Source organism: Lepisma saccharinum, chromosome 6 (assembly GCF_977018435.1).
Source record: "Lepisma saccharinum chromosome 6, izLepSacc3.1, whole genome shotgun sequence".
NCBI classification, from domain to species: Eukaryota; Metazoa; Arthropoda; class Insecta; order Zygentoma; family Lepismatidae; genus Lepisma; species Lepisma saccharinum.
In genome coordinates this window covers 5,948,760-5,962,541 of record NC_139234.1, presented here as the reverse complement: position 1 = coordinate 5,962,541, position 13,782 = coordinate 5,948,760, and the positions used below count along the sequence as shown (strand labels likewise).

Genomic DNA, 13,782 nt, shown 5'->3' with positions numbered 1-13,782 from the left:
TGACATTCAAGAGAAGCAAAGCACGCCAGGTTTGACCGAGCATTCCCACTACCCTCATGTTAACTCATTTAATAGGAAACTTTATTCCTCTCAGTTGAATAGTTATAGTCTTAAAAATGTGAGGCAATGCATTGCTTACATCTCATGCCACCATTACATCTGCACTCATGACCTAGAGGTCGCTTCCGATTGGTTATGCTACGGAAATACCATAATAATTTTCACTTTACACTGTAGCCTTTTGGTCATGGCATAAATGTTAAGAAAAATGCTTTCGTCTAAAGCAGGCCTTATGAGCATTAGTCAGAATTTAGCTACTTTTAATATTCTTCATAATGATTTGTACAAAACTGAGAAGTGTCTGTAAGGTTGAAGGGGTAAAAAGAGTGTAAAAATGATGGTTTAGCATCTTCATGAACAGAAATCGGTAAATGTCTGTTATATCGGAGACACATTACTATCGGATATTTTCAGTTTTAAATGGTTCGTACTTACCAATTGTGTATTGTGGAACATAGTTGAAGGTGCCATTATGCTTTTTACATGAAAATAACTTAGATTTTTCACATTCCGAGTAATTCTTTTGGGTCCTTTCTTCCGTTGCGGAACATACAATATGGCGCACACAGCTGTGGATCACCGCACGTCGTGCTTGTGTTTTGTCGATTTGGAGTGGGTATGCAGTGTTTCAACCTTCTTAACCGAAAAATACCTACTTTCATGTTCATTATGTCATCACAAACCATTGACGGATAGCCCCACAAACCATTTCCGGCAAGGTTAGGTTAGGTAAGCATAGTTAAAAAAAGGCATGTTTTGAAACACTGGCAAGACCGCGTGACTTTCGACGCTCGCGCCTTCTGCATGTACATAATGGAAACAATGGCATAATGTTGTCGCTTTGCCAAAATGCAAGTTCATTATATCAAAAGTGCTTATTTCTTGTTGTGCAGCATTCTATGGTGAGAAAATACCTCCATGAACTTTCAAAATACTACAGAAACTCATTTCCGTAAGTAGTTTCTTCTGTAAAAATGAAGAAATGTCTCTCCGATATAACAGACATTTACCCAATCAACTAAAAACATGTAACAGGCGGCACTACATGTGGAACAACAATGTGTGCGTGTGTGTGCATGGACTTTGGGCAGTCACCAGATTTCACAAAACTTCCCACAGCAGTACATAATTGATGTAAAAGAAAGGTACAATCGAGAATTGTGTACATTTGATTTTTAAGCTAGGGTGACCAGATATTTGTTGACCAAAAAGAGTATAGTCGATAGGTTGAAGGTGCGCATGCATTTTGCTCTTTCACGGGGTCCGCAAAAATCCCGCGCGACTTCTTGACAGTCTAATTATGCTGGAAATTATGCAAAATTAAAACTTCCTTTTTATTTTACACTAATTTTGCACAAAAAACTATATTTTGTGACTACATAATATCTATTTTAATATTCTGATGTGATTCTTGAATATTCTAAAGCAAATTTCTTGGTATGTTGATGCATATAATTGGAGGAGAACATTTACACACCAATATTGATCAATATTTTGAACAAATTTTAATTATTGCAATTTTCAAGTATCGGTAAGAGTATTGGTATCAGTTCAAAGTGGTATCAGCTCAGCCCTAATCATTATCATTAAATTCCAATGAATTTGAAATATGTTTTGCTTGTTGAGGGAATATGAAAATGACACTTGAAATTGTTCATAGGAAATTCTTGAGTCAAGGAGTAAATACTTCAGTTTGTTGACATCTTGACGTTTTCCGTTCTGTGGATTTTAAGGCATTTTTACGCGTAAAATAATGAATGAAATTAAATAGCAAGGAAAAAGAGTATATTTGGGGATTTTTGCAAATTGAAAAGAGTATAGAGTATATGAAGCTCTAAAAGAGTATAATACTCTTAAAAAGAGTATGTCTGGTCACCTTACTTAAGCACAATTTCAATTTTCTTTAGAGACTTTAATATGTAAGTAAAATGCAAGGTACTTAAACGAAGTAAACCAAAGTGGCCTTGTAAACTAGTTGGTGCAACGTTTTTCTTATCTTTGCGATAAAAATGAAACAGCTTAACTGTGTAATCATGGACATTTTAACAATGTACCTAGAGTATATTAATTAAAGTTTTGATCACAAACATGCGTTGCAAATTGATGCAAGTAAATAACTGGAAGAAGCAAAAGAACGTTCAACCCGAAGAAAAATAAATGTGATTAAGTTTCTCAATCCAGGTCATGCTCGATTACCAGAAAACAAATTATGTTCGGGATAATAAGACAGTACACTCATACAAGGTGCGTGAAATCTTGCTAAAATAATGTTAGGCAGAGTTTTTGGCTAGTCAACGTTTACGCATTAATTAATTTTAAGTACGCGTCGTATTATAATTAGCGAGCCTTTTCCCTCCTAATATGCTGCTCTGTTTTCACGTATGATGCTGACAGATGCAAATTGGGGTGACATCAAAAAATATTGGATCCATTGAAAAATACATGGAAATATTAGAACAAAAAAAGTATAGACTATGTTTGGCATCTGAATGCTAACAGTACAGAATTGCTTTCCCCGCATGGTAGCGAATGTTATCGAAATATGTATCTATTCACAGACGCATTCACTAAGTTTTGATACAAACTACCCACACCTAAATAATGTTTATCCAATAAAACAATGGGTCTTGCAAGCTTGTTTTCCGTTACTCCTTGCACGTGTCCTACATCGAACGTCACTTTCCATCACTTGCAGAACAACAACCTCACTAAAAAGCACATTTGTCCACACTAGTTGCTTGGAAGACTTTGTATTCCATCGTATAAAATACATAAACGGAAAACCACACACCAAAGCACTTACACACAGATACACACTTCACTGTAAAATAAAAAGATTACTTTTTCTTTAAAGCTAGGTCACACACTCCACCATTGCACTTCAAAATCAATATCACCCCAAGAACATACCACTTTTATGAAAGACACTGTATTTCTTACTTTTCTCTTGTTCTTCAGTCTTCTGGGATTTGAGCAGCTTTGAAATATAAAACAATACAATAACAGTGGCTCCAACAATCACGGTAATGACAAGCACTGGAACCTCGTCCGCAACTTTCCCGGTGTCCGCCATAGTAGCACTCCTCACTCAACTCCACGAGGTCTTCTGGTCTAGAGCGGCGTGTTCGATTCACGGCCCAAGGCGCTTCGACCGGGTTCCACGCTGGTTTTGCTGACGATGTCGTCCGCTAGAGCGCAACTGCGGAAAGCGTAGGCAAGTTTTCCGTTCCTGCACATGTGGTCTGATCCCTGCGGCTGGTTTTCGTCGAATGAGCTACCGTGGTGTTTGCCGCCACAAGCTAGCCAGCCAGCGCCGCTGATATCACTGCGTCTTCTTTGAACCAAGCAAGCATTTCCTAGTGCGATAGACCAACGCATGTTTCATCATCGCCGCCTAGAGCACGAAGAACGTATGCGTCACGGTGACGTGTTTTACTCCGCATGGGCAAACGTTTGGCTAAATGATTCTTTAGTTCCGAGTTTTGCGCCAAAAAAATCATTGGAACGTCACAGGAAAAACCAAATATTTATTTTTTCATGTCGCATAGTATCGTGACAATAAAATTGAAGGGTATTTGTACTTTTGTTATTTAACATCGATATTCTGCCACTTTTAGCTGGAATGAAGATGAGCGTGAGATAAGTCCATTTCATGCGCAAGAAGGTTAATCGGGACTGGACCTACAGTTTAAAGTGGGATGCGACCCATTTGTGCCTCCACGGGGTATTGAACCCGGGATCCCTTCATTACAGGGAGACGACTTACCACCATAGGGCCCGATAAAATGCCTTTCACCACTAGTGCTTTGGCCTTTCGCTACTATAACCACGTCATCGGGGAGGCCCTGAAGATGATCGGTCAAAGTCAAAGTTTGTTTTGAGTCCCCCTTTTGGCTCAGCATCTCTAAAAGAAATAACTTTAAATGCTGGAAAATATTGCAAAGTATAGGGCACAATAATAAAACATAAGATAACCCATCCTTTTTTTGGAAATTCTAGGGGCGTCCGACTGCCCCTGTGTTGCCATGTTTATAGCACTCATCCCTTGCTAGGGTGACCAGACGTCCTCTTTTATCCGGACATGTCCTCCTTTTTAGGTGTCTGTCCGGCGTCCGGGCGGATTTTTTAGAAATCTGTAAATGTCCTCCTTTTTTTATAGCATCCGGTAGCGCAACCACAGGGGTCATTGCTCCCCCAACCTTGGACGGAAATGAGTTCTGGGGGGCAAACATTGACGGCTAAGTGTTCCAACAGAGGGCAATTACCGCCCACAACTTCAAATTTTATGCAAATAAAAATACTTTTCGTAAAATTTTCTTGCTCGCTTCGCTCGCAGTGCCTCCTTTTCTTAGTCTTCTCAAGTTTAGAACTGTAGTTAGGGGATGGCGGAAGTCGGCTCTGGGCGCCGAACGATCTAAATGAAAATAAGTTGTAAAAATTGATTGATCGATTTGTGGCTGTAAGTCCACAGAAAGGCTAATCAGAACTAGAGCTACAGTTTAAAGTGGGATCCGAATCACTCTGCCATGTGCCTCCACCGGGTATCGAACCCAGGACCCCTTGATCACAAGGCTACGATGTTACCACTACACCATCGGGGAGGCACAAAAGTTGTAAAAGAGAGAATGCAAGGGCGTCCCATGAAATTATTTGCGCCCTATTAAATCAAAATTGATTTCAGTCTGCAAGAAAAATTGGATCCAGATTGGGCGCGTTAAGTATTCGAGCAATGCTCACCTAGCATCTGGGAGCTGAACACGATCACTTTCCCAACTGAGTCATTAGTGGGGGGGTGCGGGATCCAGAAAAGCCGGTACCGAGATAGGTAAAAAGAATTTCCTGTTCCGATCTCAACTTCGGGGAATTATTTCCACACTTTTCAGGATCCCGAGCAGTCAGGAACCTTCAAATGGTAATTTTTAAAAGTAGTTAATTCTTGATGTTTTCTGCATTGTAAGTGTCTTGACACTTCTCGAAAATTGTAAAAATAATAATAATAAAATAAAAGACAGTGACGTAAAATTCGTGATTTCCACAGCGTCGGGAAATTTTTAAACATTTCCAGTTCCGAAAATTTCCCGGCTTGATCCGGAAATCGCGATTCTCTCCCGTCCCGACCAAAAATAGTTCTGTCCCGCCCACTCCTAGCCATTACATTAGTACGTATTATTTTAAGTCGTTGCTTCGCAATCTGAGACTTCTCAAACACGTGTAATCTGAGCAGTTCATTTTCGATTGATTGATATGGTTTATTTTAATTCGCTTTTTTGCCTCCTTTGGCTAATCGCAATGATGAGGATGAGCGATGATATCATGATTTTAATGAAGGGACACTCACAAAGAACACTCATGCTCAAGCTGGGATTCGAACGCGGGACCTCTGGCATTGTGGCGCGGTGTGCTAACCACTCCGCCACAGAGGTCGGCCAGTTCATATTAGAGTCAAATATACGCGATACAAAAACGCGTAGTGTGAATTTTCTTATTATTAAGTCATATTTACTTTAATGAAATAACGAATGATGATGATCTAAGCAAGAATATATCATGCTTTTAAAGGATGGAAGAAACGAATATGAGGTAAAGTGTACGGTGGCTGTCACTTTCCCCTGCTGTTGAAAGAGTGCAAACATGTTCGTGACATTAAAATCACATTTCCTGACACAATATAAACTACCTAAAATTTAAATTTCGTTTTTGGAAATAAGTTAAAGTGAAGCTTACTTGTAACATTTGCATTCACATATGGGGATATTGCATTCTATATATCCAAGAATTGGAAAAAATAGTAAAATTCTATGCTTTAAACTATAGATATTCTTAGTTATGGTTGTCATGTTAAACAATAGATTAGGAGATTGCTTTTGTTGCTTAAAAGTAGGAGGAATTTATTGATAATATCATCAGAATTATCTGTGAGTAAAGTGTTGGTAGTTTTTTTTATTTTTATATTGATTAAATTATGAGTAATGGCAAAATGTGTTCCCATTTTTTGCGATGTCCTCTTTTTTATGACTTTGTCCTCCTTTTTCACCATGCTATGTCCTGTTTTTTGAATGCATGTGTCTGGTCACCCTATCCCTTGCTTTGTTATCAAAAACTTCCACGTTTCGTTGTATACGCATCTCCTCTTCATGATGATACAAACACTTTTACGATCTGTTAGAGAACTTCGCACGTTTTGGCAACGCAAGGACAGGATTACGTGGGAAGCATCCCATTTCTGTTTGAATAATAAGAATACCAAACGTACCCCTGAATACCAATACCAGTGTATGAAAATAATTCATTATATTGCGACTTATTCTCATACTTCTAATAGCACATTTGTATCAATGGTGGCGGTAACGTATGCTTATGAGGGGATTAACATTTTGATGTGCCACGTTGAGTCATGGATAATTCATTTACGGTGTGCCACGAGAAGAAGACTGCTCAACACTGACGAAGACAATGTTACAACACTGTTTTGAAAGAAAATCAGTTTTTCATAATTTTTTAACCATGTTGGGAAAACGTGAAATATAGACAATAAACATGAGGCAATCGTGAAACAAGAATAGTGAATTTTTTCCATCAGTCACGTGAATATTTCATATATTTTGTCTGACACTTAGTAGAAAATGTTTGTAGTAGTATAGAACTTTTATTTCTACAACAATTGGAAACCCAGGATGATTCAACAATGCCCGTTGTCAAGCCCATGCTTGCCGATATCGTTTACATCAGTGGCGTACGCAAGGGGGGATTACGGGGGTTAACCCCCTTGTGGAATATTATGGAAAATGCTGTGGAAAAAATTCAAAATGGCCAATTTATCACAGTCAAAGATCTGCGACAATACTATCACTATTACTACTACTACTACTACTACTACTACTAATAATAATAATAATAATAATAAATAATTTGAATTATTATTTCTATGCAGCACTGAGAAAAGCACTGCATTCCAAACACACGCGTCTTTCAGAGTGAATGCCTTGAAAATAAACACGAAGTCTTGAAAATAAAATATAAGGGTATCTATGATTTAAAAGAGAAAAAAGTTGTTTTGTATCTCAGTTGCAACAATGTTCAATACACTGGCGTACGCAGGAACTTTTTTTTCGGGAGGGACTGGAATAGTAAATGTGGATAGTACATGACTTCGTTTTGGAGGGCAGGATGCATAATAATATATTTCGTATTTTTGGAGCTTTTCAGTCTATTAAAATTGTATTCAAAGACAAAAATGGTAATCGGGACTCACATTTTGATTTTTAAAGTTCTTAACGGATTTTTATCTGAAAATTCTGATTTTCTCAAAATTTCGGTAGGGACTGTAACCCCATCAACCACCCCTCTACGTACGCCAGTGTTCAATGAACATGTATTTTTTTGAGTGAACAATGAGAATTAACTAAATAAAGTTCTTGCTTCGTTGTAAGAGTCTAATGTATAGACAAAGGCTAGGCGGACAAGAATAGTCACAAGTCGGCCTTCCCATTGTATTATTTACCGCAGCACGTTTGAATGTCTCTCTTTAAAATGTCTCACCTTGTTGACTAGACAATTATTCAAACGACAATAAGCTTAACTATTGCAAAATGTCTTGTTGGTAAGAACAGCGAGACAATCCAGATGTGAATTATCGGGGACATTTATGCGGGGAAGAAGCCGGAAAAATTCCAACCAATTTCGGGAATCGAATCCGGATCTCCCGCGTGATTGTCAGACGCTCTACCGACCAGACCGCCGCAGCTCCTTGGATGAGTTTCATACTTTGAGTATTTCAATTTATTTTAATATATTTTCTTGTTTTTTGTGGATTTTCTTCACACTTGAAATGTCTCACCTCGTTGACCAGACAATTATTTCGTAACAAAGAAACAAAAAAATGCTCCCAGAATTTGATAAAAATAGAATGACTAAAAAGTAATTTCGTTCTATTGCTTTCATAAATACTATATATATATATATGTAGATCTCTACTACTTAATAGTCGTAGTGGTATTAGTAGTATTATTAGTAGTAATTCAGATAATTCATTATAAGTATTATTAATTAATTATGAGTATTATTATTTAATTAAAGTATAATAAGACAATGGTAGTGTGAATTTGGATAAAGTTTTAGAAATAACCCCCCCCCCCTTTGATAAAATTCTGCGTACGCTACTGGTTTACATAGATTACACTGTCTTCTACACGTATTACCTATTCTACGTGTAGACGATCGGTGTTTACGCGTACACTGAATCCGTGCCGCACGGTTGCTTAAATACACGATAGAAAATGCCACTTTTAGAGAGTTCCTAGGGTCGAAACGAGGGCTCAAAGAACAAAACGTTGGAAAGATATGTTCGTCTTGATCTACACCAATGTTTCTCAACCTCGGCATCAAATATACAGGGCCGCGAGAGGTTCTGAAATTTTTGTAGTTCGCGCAGCAGTTTTTATTAACAAATATTTTGTTGTTTAAATATTATATGTTTCGGTGTTTAAAATGCAACATACCAATGAAAATCAGTATTTTTTAAATTAATTTTCATCGTGTTGGCCTGAGGAAACTACAAGATTTCGTTAGATTCAGTGGTTGATATTTTAAATCTATTTTTTAACTTAAGTCGCCGGCCCCCGTGGCGGAGTGGTTAGCACATCGCGCTACGACGCCAGGGATCACGGGTTCGAATCTCGACCTGGGCATTGAGGTTTGTGCGTGTCCATTCATCAGTTTCATCACTCATCCCCATCTTCCCAAATTAGCCAAAAATGGCACAAGAGGCGAACTAAAATAGTCAATCAATCAATCAATCTAATGTTCTTGGAGAAAGTGTATTTGAACTATTACTCTCTATGATTGCGTTATAATTTATTCAGTAATGTTTAATTTCAAGGTTACATATTAATTCAATTAAAATGTGTTTTTTTTTAATACAAAAATATTTGCTAGTAACATTGTTCGGTTTGGGGTATCAAATTTACCGGGTCCCGTAGTAACAAAGGTTGAGAACCATTGCTCTACACGCTGTGGAAGTTTCCTGTATACATGGTAAATTAAAATTTTAAGAAACACAGAGAATAAGCGGTGAGAGTGAAAGACAAAGATCCGAATCATGTACCCTTCCGTCGTGAAATTATGAGTCGACCACCCTTGCTCACCGAGGAGGCTAACGTTGTTAATACAATCATAGTTTACATGTAGATTATTTGAAAATTGTGTAATGCATAAGCACAAGCAAATTGCCCATCACCATGTTTATTCTCTTTGCTTCACAAAATGAGGACTTGAAGAATTGAAACAAAATGCCAAACAAGCTGCTGACAACCTTTTAACGAAATACGTAAAAATGCAGCCCTTAAAAACACGTAGGATGTACGAAAAAAAAATAATGAAAACTGTCATGGACAATTTGCCGAGCAATTATTCTGCATCCGACTGTACTGTACCTACCTTGGCTCGCCTGATGGTTGCTCATTGGATGATGGCGCTAACCAGTAGCGCCTCAAGGAATATCGTAAGCTCGAAATACCATTCCTCATCTCCCATTTATCTTTCCGAATATCCCCTTTAGGATATATGCTGCTTTCCAAGAATGCAGTAGTCTTCTGGTCTATTTTCTTCTGTTATATACAGCGCCGCGCCCACGATCTTTCCATGGGGGCGGGGCAAACTTTCCTGCAGGAAATCATTTAACAAAACAATATTGTTATCTGATGACTAACCCATATAATCTAGGAAGATATATTTCCCGTCGTTCCAAAGAGGATCTATTCGCCATTGCCTAGCTCAGAGGACATCGAGGACGAAGAGCGAATGAAGAGCAAAACACGTTTCACACCATTTACCGGGTTTCCGAGAGTCATTTTGAAAATTCAGGAATAGCTTGCGATGACAGGAACTCGGGTACATTTTACGAAGAGCATAAATATATTCACGACAGGTATAATGCTCTTGTTGCTATCTGAATTTACTGGGTTTAGTGTTTTAATAAGGTTAAAGCAGTGAATTTTGAAATTTGGAACTTCGTGTGCTGTATGGAGATTATGTGTTTTGGTGTTTAGATGAATACATGAGTATACAGTCACGGACACTTCTAGGTTGTAACGATTCCACTGAAAGATAATGGAATATTTACAAACCAGAAGTGTCTGCGACCGTACGTACGCACGTATGTATGTATATGTGTGTGTGTCGTCGCGATTAGCCAAAAGTGGCAGAAAGGTGACATAAAATAATCTAATTCAGTCAATCAATACCTACTTATGTGCATTATTATCTCATATACATATTTAATATGCTATTGGATATGAAAGTAAACCGTATTTCGTCGAATCCAAGATGTCATTGAACATAAGGCACACCTTAATTATTGTTTCAGCTTTCAGTGGGGAAAATACGTCGAATTTAAGGCGCACATGGATGCACATAATTCCAATACTTTATTAGAAAAATACGGTAGTATTACAGTTACATTATTGTTACAATAACGTTCACAATACTGCCATTGCCATTAGCATTTGCATTTATCATTTAAACAATAACAGCACATTACACTATATTACGCTACCAAAAAAAAAGGTTACGCCTTAGATACATATAAAGGAATGCATTTGCTACTTTTATATATATATATACACACACACACACACACGCACACACACACACACACACACACACACACACATGCACACACAACACGAAATCCTTTACCAAGTAGTTAAAATGCCAATAAATTACAAAATAGTTGAAACTTTTTATTTATGTGTAAGTTTCTGTTTATATTTTGCTTTCTATTAATTTAAATCAATTAGCTTTTATACATATTTGTCTTGCATTCCTGTTTTCGATATTATCCTTAGTAATGTATATTTGAAATCAAAACTAATTTCTTTTCTTTGTTGTAACAACACAAACTCTCCCCCTCTGAAACTTTTCATGGGGGCATTTTCTAGAACAAGAGTGTTGGTGGGGGAAATTCCCCTGCCTCCCAGGATTTTGCACCCTGCTCTGCCTTTAGTTTACTGTTCTTCTCGTTTCTCTATTTTGTCTTTGTTTCTCTCCTTTTCTTGTGTTTTTTCACTTTTTCGCTCTGTTTATCTTGGAGAGAGAGAGAGAGAGAAAGAAACAAAAGAGTCTTCTTTTTTCATGAAATGAAAGCATTTTCAACACATTTCTAAAATTCATATGAGCAGGGGTGACCATCCCCCCCCCAAGGTCAATGGCGCATCCCCCCCAAATCATGTCATGCGTCCTCCCCAAAATCGTCATGAGCCCCCACGCCCCCCCCCCCAAACCATATCATTCGCGCCCTCAAACCCTATCGTAATCCGCACAAAGTATTAAATTACGACAACGTGTCTACCGAAAGTAACTTTTTCCTTTGCTTTACTGAACACTATATTTGATCGGCCAAGAAAATTTTTACATCCATTTCTTTACAGGCTTTCAAGAATATTAATTTAATAGGATGCCAATACTTTCTTAGTGTTTTCCAGCTTCTCCTTTGGCACGTTCGGGGTCGAAAACATGTGGATACCATATCGCTAAATACAGTCTCCAAAATTTAACGTTCGAACTCTCTCCCCACTACAGAAATCTCTCGACAATCTAAGATTTAACACTTTATCAAGAGCTTCCTAAATCACCTTCTAAATTTAATACTCAATCCTACCACCAAAATTACCATGCCAATTTTAGACTTACTGTTGATATTGAAGAGTGGATATTGTCTCCTCCAAGAAATTAATTCTCAGTCTCCACACTAAAATTTCCGCAACAGTCAAAGACAATAGTAATACACAAGAATTGGATACCCCCTCAATTTAATGCTCAATCACCCTCAAACTAAAATACCCGCCATAATCTAAGACCTAGAGTTGGATACTGTCCTCCCAAAATTTAACTCAGAATCCCCCCACAATCCACATGTCAAGTAAGGGCTAATATGTAAAATTTGGATATCTCCCCCCCCCCCCATCTTCGATAATACCCTTAAACACTTTCTTTTCTTCATCTAATGGATGAATTATGGTGCATTTAAGGTGTAAAACCTTCATGTATTTTGAAAAAGATATAAATGTTGAATTTTATATTATTTGAAGAGAAAAAATCCCCCCCCCCCCCCCGTGGCAACCCCTGCATATGTGCTATTCATCTATTTTACATATTTAAAATTAATTGAAAAACTGGAAATAATTAACATTTAAATATGTAAAAAGTACTATGTATGTGTACATATCATAAATATAATAAAGCATGCACATTATGCAGTGGAATGCACAAGTATTGCTCAGCAAATTGCCCATGACTATATTTTCATTAATTTTTCTCTTGCATCTTACGTATTTTTAAGGCATATATTTTAAAATATTCTGATGCAGAGGGTGTTTGGTAGAACAAAATGCGCGAACACTGGGATGGACAATTTGATTGCTAATACTCGTGCATCCCACCGTACTATACACATAGTTGTCTTCGTTTTCTGCTCTAAATAAGTGTACTTCAAAAACGCTCCTCTTGATCGACGTGAGATCGAACCTACCGGTCTAAAGTGCATTTCTCCACGAATACAACTAGATTATTTACTTTATGTGCATAGCTGGTATTTACTGAGGAGAGGAGTACAAATGTCCTTGGAGGAAGGGTATTTTATATTCTGACAGTGGGGGGACAAACACGAGTGACAGCTAAAGACTTTGAGGGCATGCTTCAGGAACAGAATCGGCTGGTGTTCGAGAAAGTCACTTGCCTCGTGATTAAGGAGAGAGTTAGAGCAAGAGGGAGGAAAGGGAAAGAGAGAAATTCAGAAGAAAGAGAAAGATGGAGACACAGAGAGAGACGATGGGAGAGAGAGAAGAGAGAGAAAGAAAAAGAAGATATATGAGACAGAGATCGGTTAGTTCATTGAACTCTCCAGTCTAACTATTGCCTATTTTTGCGGGAGCAGGGAAAGGTTTATTATCCATTTGCATTGACTCATCTCAGCCAACAGGTCGTTAGGTGCCATGGCTTGCCCCAAATTGATAGCTTCCTAGAGATAAGGCCTGCTCGAAAGGAAACGTACGCACACACACAGAAAGAAAGACAATGGGAGATAGAAATGGGGAGAGATAACTAGAATGAAAGAGAGGGGCAGATACGCAAAGAAAGAGTGTGGGAAGACAAGAGAAAAAGAAAGAAAGAGAGAGATATAGAAGAGTCAGAACGTGGGAGAGGTAGAGAGAAAGAAAAAGAAAAGCGTAGTACAATTATCGGCTTCTCATAACTTGTCGGTTCGAGGACAAAGAGGAGGAGCAAGAGAAAATCTCAGGAAATTTAATACATTTGGTAAAATTGTTTTCGAAACATGACCAAGTACTACAAGAACATTTCAGACGTATATAACAAAATGAGATATTATCTAAGTTCTGAAATTCCAAATGAACTGATATAATTAATGAGCAACATAGTCAAAATGGCTATATTGAAAAAAATCAAATTTTCAAAGTCCATAGATTTATCAAGTTCACGTTCTGCTTACAATATTTACCTTTTTTAAGTTCGTAACTTCTTTTAGATCCTGGATTATTTTGTAAAGGTCAATAAGAGTTGGCACCTCTGCTGGCAAGGAGGATTATAGTTGTTGACTACTTCGTCTCGCTTTGGAATAGAGTTTCCATATACGAGTATGTCTGTTTCTTATAAGTGTTCACATTTTGAATGGCACAACTTGATACACTCACAACACTGAACTTTCAC

At 37.8% G+C, this 13,782-nt stretch overlaps 1 protein-coding gene across 3 annotated transcripts in view; it reads right to left on the bottom strand.

Moving 5' to 3' along the window:
- LOC145988523 (transducin beta-like protein 2) overlaps positions 1-9,626 on the bottom strand; it is a 70,886-nt gene extending 61,260 nt beyond the window's left edge. Inside the window, exon 1 of one of the 3 annotated variants that reach the window (XM_083123418.1) lies at positions 9,496-9,626. In XM_083123418.1, coding sequence (XP_082979544.1) covers positions 9,496-9,520 — 25 coding nt within the window. In that variant the 5' untranslated portion in view covers positions 9,521-9,626. Of the gene's footprint in view, positions 1-3,000; positions 3,383-9,495 lie in introns of those variants that run through there. The other 2 variants (XM_083123417.1, XM_083123419.1) reach the window with 2 other exon arrangements.
- Between the last annotated feature and the right edge of the window lie 4,156 nt (positions 9,627-13,782).